This window comes from Dipteris shenzhenensis, chromosome 10 (genome assembly GCF_047967505.1).
Source record: "Dipteris shenzhenensis isolate YYH24624 ecotype China chromosome 10, Dip_SZ_1.0, whole genome shotgun sequence".
NCBI classification, from domain to species: Eukaryota; Viridiplantae; Streptophyta; class Polypodiopsida; order Gleicheniales; family Dipteridaceae; genus Dipteris; species Dipteris shenzhenensis.
In genome coordinates this window covers 57,230,057-57,247,332 of record NC_141605.1, presented here as the reverse complement: position 1 = coordinate 57,247,332, position 17,276 = coordinate 57,230,057, and the positions used below count along the sequence as shown (strand labels likewise).

Genomic DNA, 17,276 nt, shown 5'->3' with positions numbered 1-17,276 from the left:
ATGTCTCTTGAAGATTCTAATCGCCTCTACGTCTCCTATATTAATGTCTCTGTGTCTTGGCTAATGCACACACGAGAGAAGGTTGAGCGTGGGGTGAGAGGAGTAAGGGAGGGAGGAGAATGTAGGGTGGAGGAGCTGAGTGAAGGGGGGAGGGGAGGGAAAGCAAGGGGAAAGAGGGAGGTAGAGCGGAGACGATGGCCAATGGATGGTGAGGGAAGGAGGATGACCAGCTTAGGGGAAAGGATGCGGAGCTAGAGAGGAAGGCACCGGAAGGGGAACGGAAGGTAGCAGAGGGGACAGGCAGCAACCACGAGAGGAAGGCAATGGAAGGTAGTGGAGGGGGAAGCTGAGGGGGAGCAGAAGGCGTTAACGATGATGAACACAACTACTAACACAAAGTGTTCCGGAATTTTGAACGCAAAATTAAAAAAGATGCAACAGATCCACATAGAGCTCTCCTAATAAATTGAATTGCATTTGTTGAGTAAATTGGGTTATATGAAGCTTGAATTTTTGTTTAATGACATTTTAAGATCCCACCTTAAGACCCAGCGGAGCGGGTCTCTAACTCGTAGTGGACGGGTGATGCAATTCGTTCCACCCTATGCTCTCTCAATCACTCTCTTGCCTCATGCTTTACAATTATTATAAGCCCAATTGGCTCTAGCTAATCAGAACTATCAAAATAGCAAAATTGGCCGATGTGATTAATAGAGCAGAGACCTGCGAGGAAAAGGGAGGCTAAGAGATGAAGCAAGGTTGCGATGTAGCTCTCTACAGCCACTTCTTTAACGTTTTTAAAAACCAAGCTTTGAAAAGGTGACAAGTGTGGAGAGAACGCATTGAGTTTTAGAGAGTTGACTTTTTGGCTTGCCACTTTTAAAGTGGAAGCCTAAGTAACGGCGTTGCACCTCATGAAAGCGAAAATGGTTGTTTTATTTATTTCATGAAAATTAGAATTGCACGTGTTGTCCCTTCTTTGTAGTCCAGGTGCCACCCACGTGTCCTCTCGTTCTCTCTCTCTTAACTTGAAGCTAAATTTCTATTTATGCCCCCATCATTTTCTCCCCCTCTCTCTCTCTCCTTTTCTTCTCACCTTTCAATTTGCCCGGCAAGCCTCTTGAATGTATTCAACTTGTTTGGTTGTTTTTACTAGTAAAACACACACTCTCTCTAAAACACACACACACTCTCTCTCTATATGTGTATAAGTCTCATCCAGGCCGCTCTTATGAGTGATTCTTCTGGCCTGACGTTAAAAAAATTCTTCTCCTCTCTCTCTCTCTCTCTCCTCAATTTTATCTCTCTGTTTCTCTCAAGCTTCCATCTTGTTCCTCCACGGTTTAGGGTGTTGCACAGAATCAGGATATATGGGCAAACGCAGACGTTCAGAAGAGAATGGTGGCGACGAAGGCGAGGACGATATATCACCAGTGCCTGGAAAGAAGTTGTTCCCTTCCCACATCAAGAATAAGCTCATGCGCTCTTTGCAGTTTTCTAAACTGAAGCTTGAAAAAAAGAAGCTCAAAGACCAGCGTCGCAAGGCCCGCGATGCGGCCGAGAAGCAAGCTTTGGAACTTGGAGAAGCGGTAAGGTTTCTATCTTATCAGCTTTCTATTTTTATCATCAGGGACTTTCTCAGTGTTGATGTTTGTTATGCGCATACTTGCTTTGCAGCCGCCTCCAAGGAAAGCTCCTCGCACGATCGAGAACACTCGGGAGCCAGATGAGACCGTAGCTCATCCCGATGATGAGGAGGTATATATCACTTTGAACATTGACGATAAGCATCCTCAAAAGGCATGCAATTTCCAGGCCCTTTCCTGTAAGGCTTATTTGAGGGTTAGAGTTTGATGACAGCTGCAAGCTGAGGATGCTGCAGATGAATTTAGCGCCTACTTCAACCATGAACGCACGCCTAAGCTGTTGATCACTTCTTCTCGGTGGTGCTCAACGGTACTCGCGCTATTGTTCAGGTCTATGTCATATTTTGATATCTTTGAAGTTCACTTCAATCTCATTGCCATTTTCAAGCTATTGTTGCAATGCAGATCACAATCAAATTTATAGCAGATCTTTTGAGGGCCATTCCAAATGCTCACTACTATAAACGGGGCTCCTATGAGCTTAAGCAGGTCAGGAAGGGTTGGTTTTCCAAGGAGAGGGTTCTCCACCTCTATATAGGTCTTCTTGGTACTGATTCTCGCTGAATCTTTTCATGATCGTTGAGTGGCAGATCGTCAAATTTGCTAAGAATCGGGATTTTACAGCCATCATTGTTGTGCATGACAACCGCAAAGAACCCAGTAAGTTGCTGAGCACCTATCCCTGCGCAGCGTGCCCTCCAGTATTGTACCTTATACGTTTAGGAATAGAAGCTTGATTACAGCAGGACCAAAACTTCTCCTTGAATGTTTTGATACTCATACATGAAACTTCCTGATGGGCCTGTCTCACTTTTCTGAGTTCTCTCTTTGGTGCTGTATTTGGCAGATGGAATGCTTTTTATTAATCTACCAGAGGGGCCTACTGCACACTTTAACCTTTCCAGCCTTGTGTTGAGCAAGAAAATTAAGGTGCCGTGTCTAATTCCCCATTTGCCTACAGGCTTGGTTCTTGAGCTGTGTCTGCCTAGTTTGAAGCGCCAATAGCAATCTTGAAGTCCCTTTGTGTTTCTTAAAGTGCTGTTACTTACTTTAAGACTCTTTTGGAACAGGGGCACGGCAAACCAACAAGCCATTTACCAGAACTGATATTGAATAATTTCACAACCAGAATAGGACATAGACTTGGCAGGTGAATTCACTTGGCTTCTACGTTGGTGAAGTCTAAGGGTTGCTTTGCTTAGTCAGATTTCTAGCTTCTCATCGTGTGCTTTCTTGTGATGCCCCTGCCACTCCTATCTGCCTCGAGCGTTCTGGACATTAACTGTTGAGTAACTGAGTTGAATGTTGTTTGCAATTTACCAGAACTGATATTCACAACCAGAATAGGACATAGACTTGGCAGGTGACTTCACTTGGCTTCTACGTTGGTGAAGTCATAAGGGTTGCTTTGCTTAGTCAGATTTCTAGCTTCTCATCGTGTGCTTTCTTCTGATGCCCCTCCCACTCCTATCTGCCTCGAGCGTTCTGGACATTAACTGTTGAGTAACTGAGTTGAATGTCGTTTGCAATTTACCAGAACTGATATTGAATAATTTCATAACCAGAATAGGACATAGACTTGGCAGGTGAATTCACTTGGCTTCTACGTTGGTGAAGTCATAAGGGTTGCTTTGCTTAGTCAGATTTCTAGCTTCTCATCGTGTTCTTTCTTCTGATGCCCCTCCCACCCCTATCTGCCTCAAGCGTTCTGGACAATAACTGTCGAGTAACTGAGTTGAATGTCGTTTGCAATGGGGAGGAGCTAATTTGTTGCACTTTCACATATCCTCCACAGCCAAGACCGGTGATCTCATTAATGATACCATAGGGAGTCTAAAAAAAGTACAACTTAGTATCAATATTCGATTTAAGTGTATTGTATTGCTTTTGACTTCAGTGTTTGGTCTCCAAAATAAATATTGCAAAATGTTTCAAAGCTGCAGGATGCTGGCCTCCTTTTTTCCACAGCATCCAAACTTTCGCGGTAGACGTGTGATCACTTTCCACAATCAACGTGACTTTATATTCTTCCGACATCATAGGTATGGTTTGTACTGCTGTGAATTGGGATTTGGGAACTTTCTGAAGCATTTCAATGCACACACAAATACTTCCTCAAGGGTTCAGCTCTTGTATGTTTTATATGTAAATCTTGTCAGCTGCAGGGTTGACATCACAGTGAGCCAAAAATTGCCGCATTTCATTGAAATAGACCTTGCTCCATTCGTTGATGGCCTCTTAAGTTTTAAAATTTTATGATTAATGCTGGTTTTGGATGAAAACTTTCTCAATACATGTCTTGATTCTTTCAACCATGTTTGTGGAACGTGTTCATCACATAATACTTATGTTCTATGCGCTTTAATAATCACTCTTAGACTTTATTGCCTTTCTTCATTAAACATATGATTATTCTTTGCAACCATAGTGTCATCTTCTTCATTTTTACGTTTTCTCCTTCACATTATTGTTTTTGGATGAGCAAAGTGAGCTGAGTTCAACTGTGCAATTGGCTCCACATGTACTCGTGCAAGTTGGGGTACATCTAATGGGGCAGCTGCACCATTACCTTATGATCATGATTCTAATCTGTTTTGATGGAGTGCATACTGTCCCTCTCGTGTCCTTGAGTACTTCTATTTAGCGTGACTTTCACTACCCACTCTGGCAATACATTTCTCACTTCAGCAATATCTGATGTCTATATCCAATCAAGGATCAGACAAAACAAAACCAGAAATGAAAGGAAAATGGGTCTCCCAAAGAAATTGGGTTGTCTTGCTGCCAATTTGTCATGCCATCACTTCAGAGTGATGGCATGTAATGGGCATGAAGCTTACATGCTCTCTGACTAACTGTGCTGTACTATCCACTGGGGGCAGAAGTGTGAATGCTAACTGAGGAGAGAGTGAGAGACAGGCACTGTTGGCATGCGTAAGACTCATCACCATCATGCACATAACTGTTGCCAGGTGGAAGCCATGGTATACTGCATGATTGGCATCTCTGATCACCTTGAGATGCTAGTGCCATAGATGAGGATAGCGTCAACCTGGGTAGTCTGCATCGCCCTGCAGTGCAGGAGTTGTGGTCTCGCACACGGTATAGATAAGTGAGTGTGTGGAAGTCCGCATCTAACTGCAATGGAGAAGCCCCGAACTCCACTTGAATGATCTGATCAAGAACTGATGGCTTGCTGCGGATCATCCGTGATAACAAGAGAACCTGTAATCTCTCCACTCGAGTCCACTCTATATCGGAGAGGTTTGGCCCCCAGCAAGGGCAGCATACATGCTTGCAGGTCGGACCAAGGAGTCAAAGAGAAGAACCTTGGTCTGTGGATCCTAGAAATGTGAGTGGAAGCCAGAGGCGGTGGATGATTGGAGCGTGTGGTGTACGGGAAGGGGTGAAGGAGTAGTGATCGGCTAATCAAAGCGGCACAGTCCTCTAGGAGGAGTATGCGATCAGAGTATATAGGTGAGAGAGCTGTGATCAAAGTGTATGTCATGGTACGTAGGTGTGGCAAGGCGAGGAGTGGCGATGCTAAAGAAAAGATATGTATGATCAGCCCCGGGTGGAGGTGGTGAAATAGAGAAGTCCGTGATGTGTATGTGAAGGCAAGGGATCCCAAGATGTAATCAACTATGCTAGACCCTCCTCCATGTGCAAAGCAGGTGAAGCCACTAGAGGAGGGCCATTGTTGAAGACCATTATATAGAATGGGATCTTGTGCCGTCCATAGATCAAGGAGTGCATGCTCAGGTGGAGGTGGTGAAATAAAGAAGTCCATGATGTGAAGGCAAGGGATTCAAAGATGTAATCAACCACGCTAGACCCTCCTCCATACGGAAAGTAGGTGAAGCCACTAGAGGAGGACCATTGCTGAAGACCATTATAGAGTGAGATATTGTGCCGTACGCATATCAAGGAGTGCATGCCCATAAGCGGTGATAGGGGCTCGTCTGTCAGTGGACACTCGTGATATGCGAGATCAATGTCACGAAGTAGAACTGCATCCTCTCGAAAATCTAGCAATGGTACTGATGTGCTTCCATCCTCGTGTTGAAGTCTCCAACTAGGGGAACATCTGTGCGAGTCGAAAAATCCATGATATGGTGAAGAGTTGTGTATGCTGACGTTTCACCCCTGCCCTATGAAGATGTCTCGACTAGTGCGTTGGAATCGGATACAAAGAAATCTAGAGTGCGGGTCCCTCCTCTCTGTTAAATTACACGGCACATCAGAATAGAAATTGAACAAAGGATAGAGAGTACACAGCAAATTGGAGATGAACAAAATTTTCCTTCAATCTTGATCATGCGGTATTGTGAGACGGTGCGAAGGCCTTTCGAAATTCTATAAGGCAATCGCAGACTTTCTGGTGTCTGGACTTTGCCTCCTCAATGAAAGCCCTCAAAGTGAAGATGTGATCTAGAGTGGAATGCTGCCTCCTAGTCCCTGTTGCCCCCGAGCCTCTATATGATTGTTGATCTACCTTGCTAGTACCGATCCATAAATCTTGGCCAGTGTGTGGCCAATTATAAGGGTGTGGTAATTCTAGTATCCATGGGGTCTCCTGCTTTGTGTATCGGAACAATATTGTAGTGCTCCAAGCAAGTGGGAAGCCATGGTGTACAGCATGGTTGAACATCTGTGCTAGAACCGGGGCTAGGACCTCCTAGAAGCTCATGTGCAAAATGCTCAATCCGTAGGCCTTCATGATCCTGTGCTTTTCGGTTGTGGAGCTGACGGAGTGCAGCCCGTACATTCTGTAGTGAACAAGTGACAGGTAGTGGGCAATGTCTACACCTCTTGAAAGATCCACTCCTTCACACCCTTGTCTTGCAAGATCCTTATGTATTGAAACACCAGTTCAATGACATATTCTACTTGACCTGCAAGGCATTGTTGCATAAGCAACCATTCTTATGATAATTACCCCAAATGTTTTTCTTAGGAACAAAAATGATGAAAGAAATAGTCTCACCATAATGCACATATGTAAGGAAACAAAAGTTCATGGCGCTTTAGTCATTGGAAATCCAAAAAGCAATGTAGACTTACTTTAGCATGCATAAGTGTAGATTGTTATTTTACCCTTCACCAATGTTAATTAACCCTAGAACCTGGACAACTTGTATCTAACTCTAGACAACTTAGAATTCTACCAAACTGAGACCATCTTTTAGCTCTTGAAAGGATCTCGAAAGTAGATACTTAAGGACTGGGTTTTGAGATCTCTCCAAACTCACGAAGCTATGCGATTTAGATCCGTCCTCATTGACTAAGCATCATAGCCCAATACACCAAGGCTCACCCCTAAGGCCGTTGAAGGTGTCAGGGAGGAATGGTCGGGTATGGAGAACCCTTGTGGATGTGCGAAGCGTCATCAGTCTCGTACGGCATGTTGGTAATTTAATACTAGGTGGAGAGTGATCCGGTAAGGTAGTCAATCGACTCGTGACTTCAGTGGTGTGAAGTCCACCCCATGCACTAGCTTCCAACATCTTGTCTCACTGAATGTGACTGATGGATACTGAAGATCCATGGCCATACTGAAGATGGCAGAGAACCATACTGAAGATGGTGCATCACACTGAAGGTGATTGGTCGCGCTGAAGGCGACAGACCGCACTGAAGGCGATAAGAGCTCTGAAGTCTGGAAAAAATGTCACTTTGAAGGTGACAAAGTGCTATATTGAAGATGGCATGCATGGTGATCAGCCATGATAAGGGAGTACTCTGAACTGCGATGAAGATGTGCGCATGATAGCAGAAGATGCCCAGCCGGGATGTGAACTCTTGTCACAAGAACTCACATAAGAGGATACACGTGTGGTCAGTAAAAATGAGATCTCAAGAAAGTAAACATAATGATAAAATAATATGGTAGTGAGAAAGAGTCATTGTTACAAGAATGTGGACTACTCTTTAATTAGCCTTCTCCTTAGTGCTAGCCCTTGTCATGGTTGAGTTTGCCTTTCACCTCCGAATGCCGATTGAAACTCAGTACGAAGACCTTTGTATAAATGGATGCTCAAGTATATGTGGGTGTGTGGATTTGTGTGTGAGAGCATATGTTTATACTTGGCCTACACCCATTGTTGGGCGTTGATGATGTCGATTGGGGATCTCCTAGTAGCTAGTCCTTGCTATGCGTGATGGAGTTTATGGTTTCAACCTTATGAGTGACTATCGTGAGATTGAAATTGCACTGTGGGTTGTGTTTTTAGAGGATGAGTTAGGGCATGTTCCTGGACTCATCTAGATATGTGTACTTCTTGATCTAGATATGTGTACTTCTTGACCGATGTTGTTCCTTGTGATTCCCTTTTAGAGACATTGCATCTACGTCTTTCTTCGGTGTATCTCTATTGCGTCTCTCTCAGCTTCATCTTAAAAATAATCTTATAAATAATATTGTATGGTTGGATATATTGTGTCTAATAAAGTTATGTATGCATTAACCCTCATGGTAAAAACATTAAGTCTGTGGCCTAAAACAATTTATAAAATGATGACAAGGTTAGTGCCAGGCCTAGATATGATATTGGATTGTAGTGTGTTATTAGGAAAGATTTATTTTGGAAGTGTCTTGGTTTGTCTTTCAATGGATTTTAAAAAAGTCTTTCTTTGTTGACAGGTATATCTTTGAGACAAAAGAGCTAAAAGAATCAAATTCAAAATTGATTTCAAAAACTAAAAGTGGAAGCAAGGACTCCAAAAGCACAAAAAAGCCTCACAAGGAGGCTGTTATTGCTCGCTTGCAGGTTTATTCCACTTGCTAGCATCTCTTCTTTGAACATTCTTAAAGAAACCTTTTAAATGAGCTGTTCAGCTTGATAATATGTTGGTAACCCTTTTATGTCGTCTTCTTTTCAAACTGTACTTCTGAGTTAATTGGCTGTTGTGATTGCTACGTTTGGAGAACTTGGGATTCATGTTGTGTGTCTTGGTGGTATGGGATGCTTGGCAGTGAATTAGGCTTAAGCTTGTTGTGTCCTAGGTATAGTGACCCCGTGGTAGGGTGGTAATTTTCATGCCAAAATCCCCTACCTGTGAGTTATCATTGCAGGTGTCTGCTTTTGATAACAGAGCTAGCGGCAAGCCAAGTATTGTCTGCAAGAGGATTTTTTTTGGATTTATGTAGTTCTTCACAAGAGAATCCATGTGGAAATTATGTAGCAAGCTACATTGTTAGCTGGCAGGGGTATATTTGATGAGTAATCTCGGGAAAGGGTCAATGAAACTGTTGAGAATGGGCACAGGTATGTCCTATCTTCAAAGACGGTGTTAGATATTTCATTGGGATTGGAACGATGTCATATAAATGGTATGTTCAAGCATGTATGCAGGCTTGATAGGAATCACTGCTGCTCCCTGGTTTCAAGGACAGCAAAGATTAAGTAAATCAATGGCAGCTGGCTGAATGGGGTTTTTGGATGCTCTGGCAATTCTTCCTCTCTCCCCCTAGTGCGCATTCTACCCCTTCCCGTAATCGACCCCCACTCCTTTTTACATAACTCTTGATGTAGGAATAGACAATGCTATCCACAATTACGGAGAGAGCATCATGGCATTTCCCAGTTTGTGATATTCGAGCACGAAATCCATTGAGATGCCTTCCCATTAACCTTCGGCAATGTCTTAAGGCAGAAGCATTCCACCTACTCTAAGGGGCTTGTCCTCATTGCTGACACATAAGAACATAATTCTCAATATAAGGATTCACTTCAAGTGCCTTTTGGCCAAATCTATAATTCTATGAGCATTGTGACATTCATTACCAAATGTCTTTAACCCGCTGTTTGCTGTTGCCACTGTTATAGAACTCTCCTAGATCACTGTGTGCCTCCTATAGACTGCAGTGGCTGCTAGGTGAGTTTGCTGCTGATCTTCCTGTTGATCCTGATATGCACCACAATATGGCTCTTCTACAACATGTAGGTCGGCCTCTTTGTGTGCACCTGACATATTGCAAAAGCTCCTGCAAGCTGACTAACGGAAGTGTCCACATATGGGCCTTTATATAGGGCTCTAGGCCTCTGATCTGGCTGAGTATTCACGTAGTTGATGGAGTCAATGGAAAGGACGTAAAGGTTGTGCCGCTGCATTTTTAGGAGCAACCATTGCGGAGACCTATTAGACTTTTCCAATGGTACATAGACACATCGGAGGAGTCTAGTACATTGAAAAATGGCCCTGAATACAGCCAGGAGGGACTAGCTAACTTGGTAGACTTTGCTATATTGGACATGCAGGAGCTGTTGACATTTGATGAAGCACAGGGAGACTGAAACTGGGAGGAAGCCATGAAGATTGAGATGGTATCTATACTCCAAAACCATTTCATGACATATAGTGACCAGGCTTGCAAAGAGGTCATAGGAAAAAAATGGGTCTTCAAAGTTAAGTACAAGTCTGACGGATCAGTGGACAAGTATGAGGCTAGATTGGTAGCCAAACGATATGCGGCTCTCTCTCAAAACCCAGGTTCACCCCCCTAGTTCTCTCCTCATATGGGGGCTTACAAATGGGGAGGTGACCTATCCATTTCCATCACAGCGGACTGCGCAGGTTGACGGATGTGAGTGGTCTATCATGGGTTTCGTTCCTCCACATCACGATTATGTCGGAGCCTTTGTTGGTTGAGGCCCTCTGATCCATTCTCAGCCGTCGAATGGACTTGGTTCCTTAAACAACATACAGAGTACCATCACAATGATACCACATTGTTGATCTATCTCCATGGATTCAAATATTCTGTACTTGCCTTGTAGATGTCTTATGTGCAATTGCCGGCTTAGTGGCTCCATCCATTTAGCTCATTGTATCTGGTTTTTTCAGTCTCCTATAGCACTTGGTCCTTCGAATACTTCTTTGTTTCTTTCTTTCTTAGCTCGTACGGTCCTCATCAGCTGCATTGCCTTCATATTGAAGTATGTCACATCATGTTTGTATTGTCTATGAATGATATCCTTTGTAGGACAATAATACCTTACTGAGCAGAACATGAAGGGGATTTTTAATGGCTATACTATTTGTAAATTCAAAGGTTTCGGTTTTTAATTTCATTTATTGGTATCTTGTGGAACAAAAAGCTCAACCTAGGCATTAGGCGCTCACAGGCATGTTTGGATTTGGTTTGCAGTTTGAGCATGTATATTTGCTCTAGCATATATGTGCTTGTAAGCTTCTATATTTCAGTTTGATTCAGGAATGTGTATACACATAGATTAACTTTTTTTAGGGAACAGTGTGTGGATTTGTTTGAATACAACCTTTTCCTTGCCAGTATTGTGCTGCATCATTTTTGGGCATATGTATGTTTACTCAAGATCTAATTGTTTAAAAATTGAGGGGATTAGTATCGGATATGTGGTTGTCATTTCTTCCTTCGTTCCTCTAGTTGTTCACCCATAATGTAAGAAGGCTGAGTATGGACATGTTTGGGCTAGCTTTCAAGAAACAATAAGAGAAAATGGTCTAAGCTTTATTTCAATGGTCATTGAACAAATTTTTCTTGCATTCAGGAGTGTGGGCCACGCTTTACACTCAAGCTCTTGAGTTTGCAACATGGGACCTTTGATTCCAAATATGGGGAGTATGAATGGGTTCATAAGGTACTTAACTTTCTATCAATGCAAGTGTATTTGTTGCTTCTTTCTTCCCAATATAATGACTTTATTTGGGTGCTTATCCCTTATCTTTACTCACGTTCTTTAGAAGATGCACTGTTTTACCTTTCTTAAATACATCCAATTCAAAAGACTTCCCTCTACTGAGTTTTTCATTGCTTTCCTTGTGTGCTTGTTAGCGGCGGTCCTATTAGGAGAATGCAGTGCGTGCTGGAAAGAGTATGAACTATGGACTTAGTTCACTAAGATACCCTTGGTGTAATTTTGGGTTAGGATTAATTCAAAAAGAATGGTAGGTAGAACTTCGGTCCTAGGTTAGGACATCCATGATGTTATGTCAGGGACACGGGTTAGAGATTTTTAAGAGGCCACACGATGTGGCGAGCCCCCTCATACAATCCATCACGGATGAAGGGGATGGTGGCCACATGGCACCATTCCATTGTCTAGCTCTTGTAGCCTTGCCACGAACCACACAGACACTCAGTCACCATCTCACTCACTCTAGGGCAGCCAATCAGATGCAAGTATTGAATCTACTGCCTGTGTTTGATGTGATTGGGCACACTGTGTCAATGTGCCACATGATGGGACTGGAGCCCTGATTGTCTGTGAGAAGCCACAGGGAAGCTTCTCCGTCACCTCCACACCTCCTCGATTTAGGTTTGCTGTATTTGGGGTTCATTGTGTGTTTGTAGTTCGGTTGCTGCACATTCAGTTGCATGCCTTTATTGTAGCTAGTGTTGGCATTTCTATTGCAGCAATTCACGTGTGCATCTAGTCCTACCTCTGTTTGTGGAGGGCACTGCAGTCAAGCAGGCCTCCTGTGTTTTCTGTCATGGTATCAGAGCCATTATTTGTTGAACAGACCTGAGAATACCCTAGTGGGCAATCTTCTTCAACCCTGCACATACAGCCTGAGCTTGAGCATTAGATCCCCAGAGGATCCTTTGTAAGCCTCTGCAAGAGAGAGGAGAAGCTTGCAGGCAGATTGAAGTGACTGACCCATTGCTCATCTCGACCAGGCCTGTAGCAGCTGCAGTAGCCTCTGAACAGAGAATCCTCGAAAAGTAGGTCGATCAGCATAACAAAACCTGTAAATCAGGCAACTGTCAGAGAATAAAGGTAGGAATCTCTCGAACCTCACACACGCAGCAGAATATGAAACCTCTATCCAATGACTCAAAGATGATCTCACTGATGCAAACCTCACTCATGAACATAAGCAGTAGATAGAATAGGAGGAGAGAGGGAGAGAATTCAGACTTGATTCTTCACAAGATGTGGGCAAAACAGATTCAAAGGTGTTCAAGATTGCACGGTACACTTTGTTAATGCTTATCTATGCAAATGATGTGGTATTTCCCACAAAGAGGACAGCAAGCCCTTCCTCTGCCCACGATAAATTCAGGATACTTATTGAAACCTAGTAATAGGCTAGTGATTATGTGTTTCAAAGACAATCTCTTCCAATGATTTAGTTAATGAGCATTTGTAAATATGGCAATGATTAAGGATTACGCAATCAATTTTTTACCGTTGCATTGTTAGCAGTGAAGGTTGAGATTGATGTAGGGTGAATTGGATATTCCAACGGTCTGAACTTCTACAAATAAACTCATAAAAGGATTTTCAAACTGGACTTTATCTAAAAGACCATAAACTTTATGCAGGCATAGCATAAAAACCTTAAATAAAATAAGGGTATTCATTTTAGCCCATTGAATGCAAATGTTATGATGGGTTTTATATAGTGATCCCTTGGGATGTAAGCTTCATTTCACATGCAGGGAGCTTGATGAGTTAATGGTTAGAACTCTGGGTAGGTCACCTCCATCAGACCAAGTTTCTCTAGCCTTCCTAGTTTGGTTGTAGATTCCCACACAAAGAGGGATACCCTTAACGCGCTAAGACAAATCTTCTCCATTAACCAAGCCCTCTCTTAGGTGTAGACTACATGATCAGGGATAAGCTTGGCTAGGTGGGGTATCTTGGTTTATCATGGTATCCACATGGCTTGTGTTTAAGGGGAGTAATTAATGTATGACTTGGTGAGATTACGAAGAGTTGTTGAGATGTGGCCATTAAAGCATTGCACGTGTGCAAGAGAGAGAGTGTGTGTGTGTGTGTGAGAGAGAGAGAGAGAGAGAGAGAGGGGGGGGGCCAGAGGGGGATTGGTTTTTCAGGCAATGGTGGCACCATCCGCAGAGGCACCTGGAATGCTAGGTAGATTTTTGGGCAGCACGCAGCCCGGAATGCAGAATTTCCAGCAACCTTTAATGGGTGGAATGCCCCTTGCAAATGCTAATAAGACATGAAGAGAGTCCATGAACTGTTAGTGCTAGATTATAAGTGTACAACAGAATTTAGGGTTATGTACCCTCAACCCAAAAAACTAGCCCTAGGGGTAGTCCTAGGGAAAAACTGCTAATTGGGGATGGGTATGGTCTTCACATTAACCGAGTACTAACATCTTACATCCATTAGTTCCATGACTTGACAAAATTGATGTAGAGTATCAAAGAAAGCATTTCCTAGACAAATCTGCACATACAGGTTGGGCTACCACGGCACTAGCCCAAAGAATTGCCTTGTGGCCTCATGGCATCTTGGGAGGACAGCACATGTAGATGCAGGAGTGGGCCTCTTCTTTTATGGACAATACTTATGGTAAAAGACCGCAATCTGAAGGAGATTGCAGCCCTTGGACCACATTAGGAAAAAAGGGAGCTCATTTTGGGGCCCTGTAAGAAATTCACTATTTTCTCTTTTCTCTCTCTACAAAAGCAAGAAAATATGGATACTTGCGTGAGAAATGTCAGTGTGAAAAGGAATAAATATATTCTTTCACATGCTTTACATTCAATATTCATATAAGAGCAACACTTTTCTGTGCAGAATTTGGTGAGTCTGACACCGCAGACATGTCCGGAATGGCCCAAAACCCCAAGAACGGCACTGGAAACGTTGGAATCGGACATCCGGAGGCCCGGAAACGGCCAAAAAAGGCCGAAAAGTGAGATTTGCAGAAAAACGCGATTTTGAAAGGTACCAAATCGCGTTTTTCTGCAAACCTCACTTTTAGGCCTTTTTTGGCCGTTTCCGGGCCTCCGGATGTCCGATTCCAACGTTTCTAGTGCCGTTCTTGGGGTTTTGGGCCGTTTCGGACACGTCTGCGATGTCAGACTCACCAAATTCTGCACAAAAAATAAATTTTTTAAAGATTCAAATTAGATCACCTCATTAATGTGACATGCTTCTACGAACATATAGTACTATTTCTTTTTCTTATTTTCATTTTCTTTTGTTGAATTTTCAACGTTACGTTGGCTCACTCCTGATTGGTTGAGAGCCTATTTTCTCTCTCTTCTAAAAGGCCCCAAAATGAGCTCCCTTTTTTTCTAATGTCATACACTCCCCTCTCATGTGAGGCCCTATGCACCACAATTTTGGAGACAAAGTAATCTGCCATAGTCCCATCAAGACATATGGTTGAGATGTGGTGTCAGGGTGAGGGAGATGGATGAATTGACATTAGGAGCTGCTCTATTCGTGGCATAACTGCATAATCCAGAGGGGCTATCTTTTTCATTAAAGTAATTGACATTTCAAAGGAGGCAAAGTCAACCGAGAATAAGTAACTGGTATTGCTTTCTTTGGGTTGAATTTTGACTGAAAGAATAGAAAGTCACTCCAAGAGCATGGGTATAGGCAACCTGAAGAAATATGGGCTCTGAATTATTTGTTTTGAGTAGTTTGAACTTGCATGTGTTGTTGGTGTGCTGTACAGGGCATTTTTTTTCTTGCTTTCCTTCTTTGGGGGGGAGGGGGGGATGTCTTATTTGCAAACTTCATTTCTATGAGGGGTAACGGAGGAATGGTGAAACACTTGTCCATACTTCAGGGCTATACCGAATGAGGTTTTAGAATTTGTTAATGATGTTTTTTGTGTTTTGACTGGGCGGACATGGATACAAGTCGGAGGAGATTTTTTGTATAAATGATTTAAGACCTTTTTGCATCAATGTGCTGTAAATCATATATCTCATAGTGCGATAGTAGTTATGAGAGATTCTAGAATCATTTAATCCATATTGCTTTCGATGTTCATCAGCTCTTACACTTGTCCATACATCAGGGCTACACCGAATGAGGCTTTAGAATTTGTTAATGATGTTTTTTGTGTTTTGACTAGGTGGACATGGATACAAGTCGGAGGAGATTTTTCGTATAAATGACTTAAGACCTTTTTGCATCAATGTGCTGTAAGTCATATATCTCATTTTGCATCAATGTGCTGTAAGTCATATATCTCATAGTGCGATAGTAGTTATGAGAGATTCTAGAATCATTTAATCCATATTGCTTTCAATGTTCATCAGCTCTGATGGAGATTGAATTGGCAATTAACTAGGAAAATTTTGTAAGCTGGAATTTATTATGAAGCATATTTACATGAATCTGGGACTGTTGGTGATCACACGGATTATTTTTTTGTCAAGATTAGATAAATGCATTGGTATAAATTTGATATGTTTTTTCACGTGGCATGTCTCCTGTGGAAGAAGCAACACCATTCTAAGCTTGACTATCCCTACATAATATGGACATTTGTTGGGCATGGCTTTTCATCTCTTGGACTTAAAGAACATGGGGGGAGCTTGCTTTTGAACTTCTCATGATGAGATTCTAGAGTCTTGTCACTCTAAAGGTTCATCGTTTCACCATGTGTATATATTACGTGTGGAAGGGTGGATGAGAAAAAGAGCAGGCAGGCTGGAATTGAACTCCTCAATCTATGGATATGAAAAAAGAAGAAAAGAGCAGGGCAGGCTGGAATCAATCTACAGAATTTGGAAGCATGGGCAATTTGTTGAATTGGTAAATTGTTAATAATGGCTCTTAATGACACTTTGACATAATGTACATTTGTTGCTTGTACTTGAGTTTTAGATCCTTACTACGAGAAATTTGGTTGAATCAAGGGTCATTTGGCCCTAGTGTGAAACCACAAACGCGGATATAGGCACTTGAGATCCAACAGGATATTAATGGTTGAAGGCTCCAAAATAGATCATGGCACTTCTTTCGATTATTTATGGTTGCCTATATTAAATGCTAGGATTTGGTAATATATGCCTCACCTCCCCAACAACCGCCACCACAAAAAAAAAAACCAATCGACATGCACATTAACACATGCGTGGACAAAGAAAGGAATCTTACGTGGGTTGAGCACAACACTCTCGGAGATTTATTATCACATATTAATGATCTAACTACAATCTTCATTTTCTGCTTGCATGAAAGGAGGCTATCACCCATTTAATGATCTAACTACAATCTTCATTTTGCGCTTGTATGAAAGGAGGCTATCAGCCATTTAATACATAACCTCATTTAGCTACAGTCCTTGTGCACAATCAATTTTAACCACTTTGTTTTGCCTTATCTTACATTGTATTGAAGTGTGAAAACTTACAAAGTTGGTGTAGAAGTGGTGATATAATAAAATTTTGAAGAGGCAAGGAAACACTTGGATGCTATGAGTTGGTATTCATTAATTTGATATCCAAGTAGTAGTAAGATCAATACAATATATGGTACAAACTATTGAAGCAAGAAACCACAATTATGATTTTAAATGTTAAACAAGTTTCAATGTTGGGTGATAAGTCGAAGCATGTTCATGAAGAGGCATGTGGCATGTTCATGAAGAGGTATGTGGGATGAAACTATGGGATGAATTTGAACTATGGTTTTGATGATGAAGCTCAAAATTGATGATCTAGCAAATAGGTGCTTATGTAGTGCGTACTCGTGTAGCACAATGTGCTGATGTGGCATAGAATGAGGTGTCACTATGTGCCATGTGGTAGAAACCATGTAAATTTGGATGTAGAGTTGTATGAAAAATCGAGCCATCTAGGCAAATGTTGTAGGCTTGGGCATATTCTTGTAAATTTTGCAAATTTGCCTCCAAACACTATAG

The 17,276-nt window shown here is 42.2% G+C and overlaps 1 protein-coding gene across 6 annotated transcripts; it reads left to right on the top strand.

Annotated features, from left to right (window-relative positions):
* Positions 1 to 1,168: 1,168 nt before the first annotated feature.
* On the top strand, positions 1,169 to 16,308 carry MEE49 (Ribosomal RNA processing Brix domain protein). 6 transcript variants are annotated; one of them, XM_087380333.1, is made up of 12 exons: positions 1,169 to 1,589; positions 1,678 to 1,758; positions 1,861 to 1,956; positions 2,052 to 2,135; positions 2,237 to 2,306; positions 2,494 to 2,576; positions 2,717 to 2,796; positions 3,584 to 3,688; positions 8,290 to 8,416; positions 11,180 to 11,269; positions 15,480 to 15,549; positions 15,853 to 16,308. In XM_087380333.1, the coding sequence occupies exons 1-11, from the start codon at positions 1,371 to 1,373 to the stop codon at positions 15,516 to 15,518; spliced, it is 1,074 nt and encodes a 357-aa protein (XP_087236459.1). In that variant the 5' UTR covers positions 1,169 to 1,370; the 3' UTR covers positions 15,519 to 15,549; positions 15,853 to 16,308. The 6 variants fall into 6 exon arrangements, with proteins under 6 accessions (XP_087236459.1, XP_087236458.1, XP_087236456.1 ...); XM_087380332.1 differs by having other exon boundaries at positions 15,850 to 16,308; XM_087380330.1 differs by lacking the exon at positions 15,853 to 16,308 and adding an exon at positions 15,247 to 15,315 and having other exon boundaries at positions 11,180 to 11,270; positions 15,480 to 15,827.
* The last annotated feature ends 968 nt before the right edge of the window (positions 16,309 to 17,276 follow it).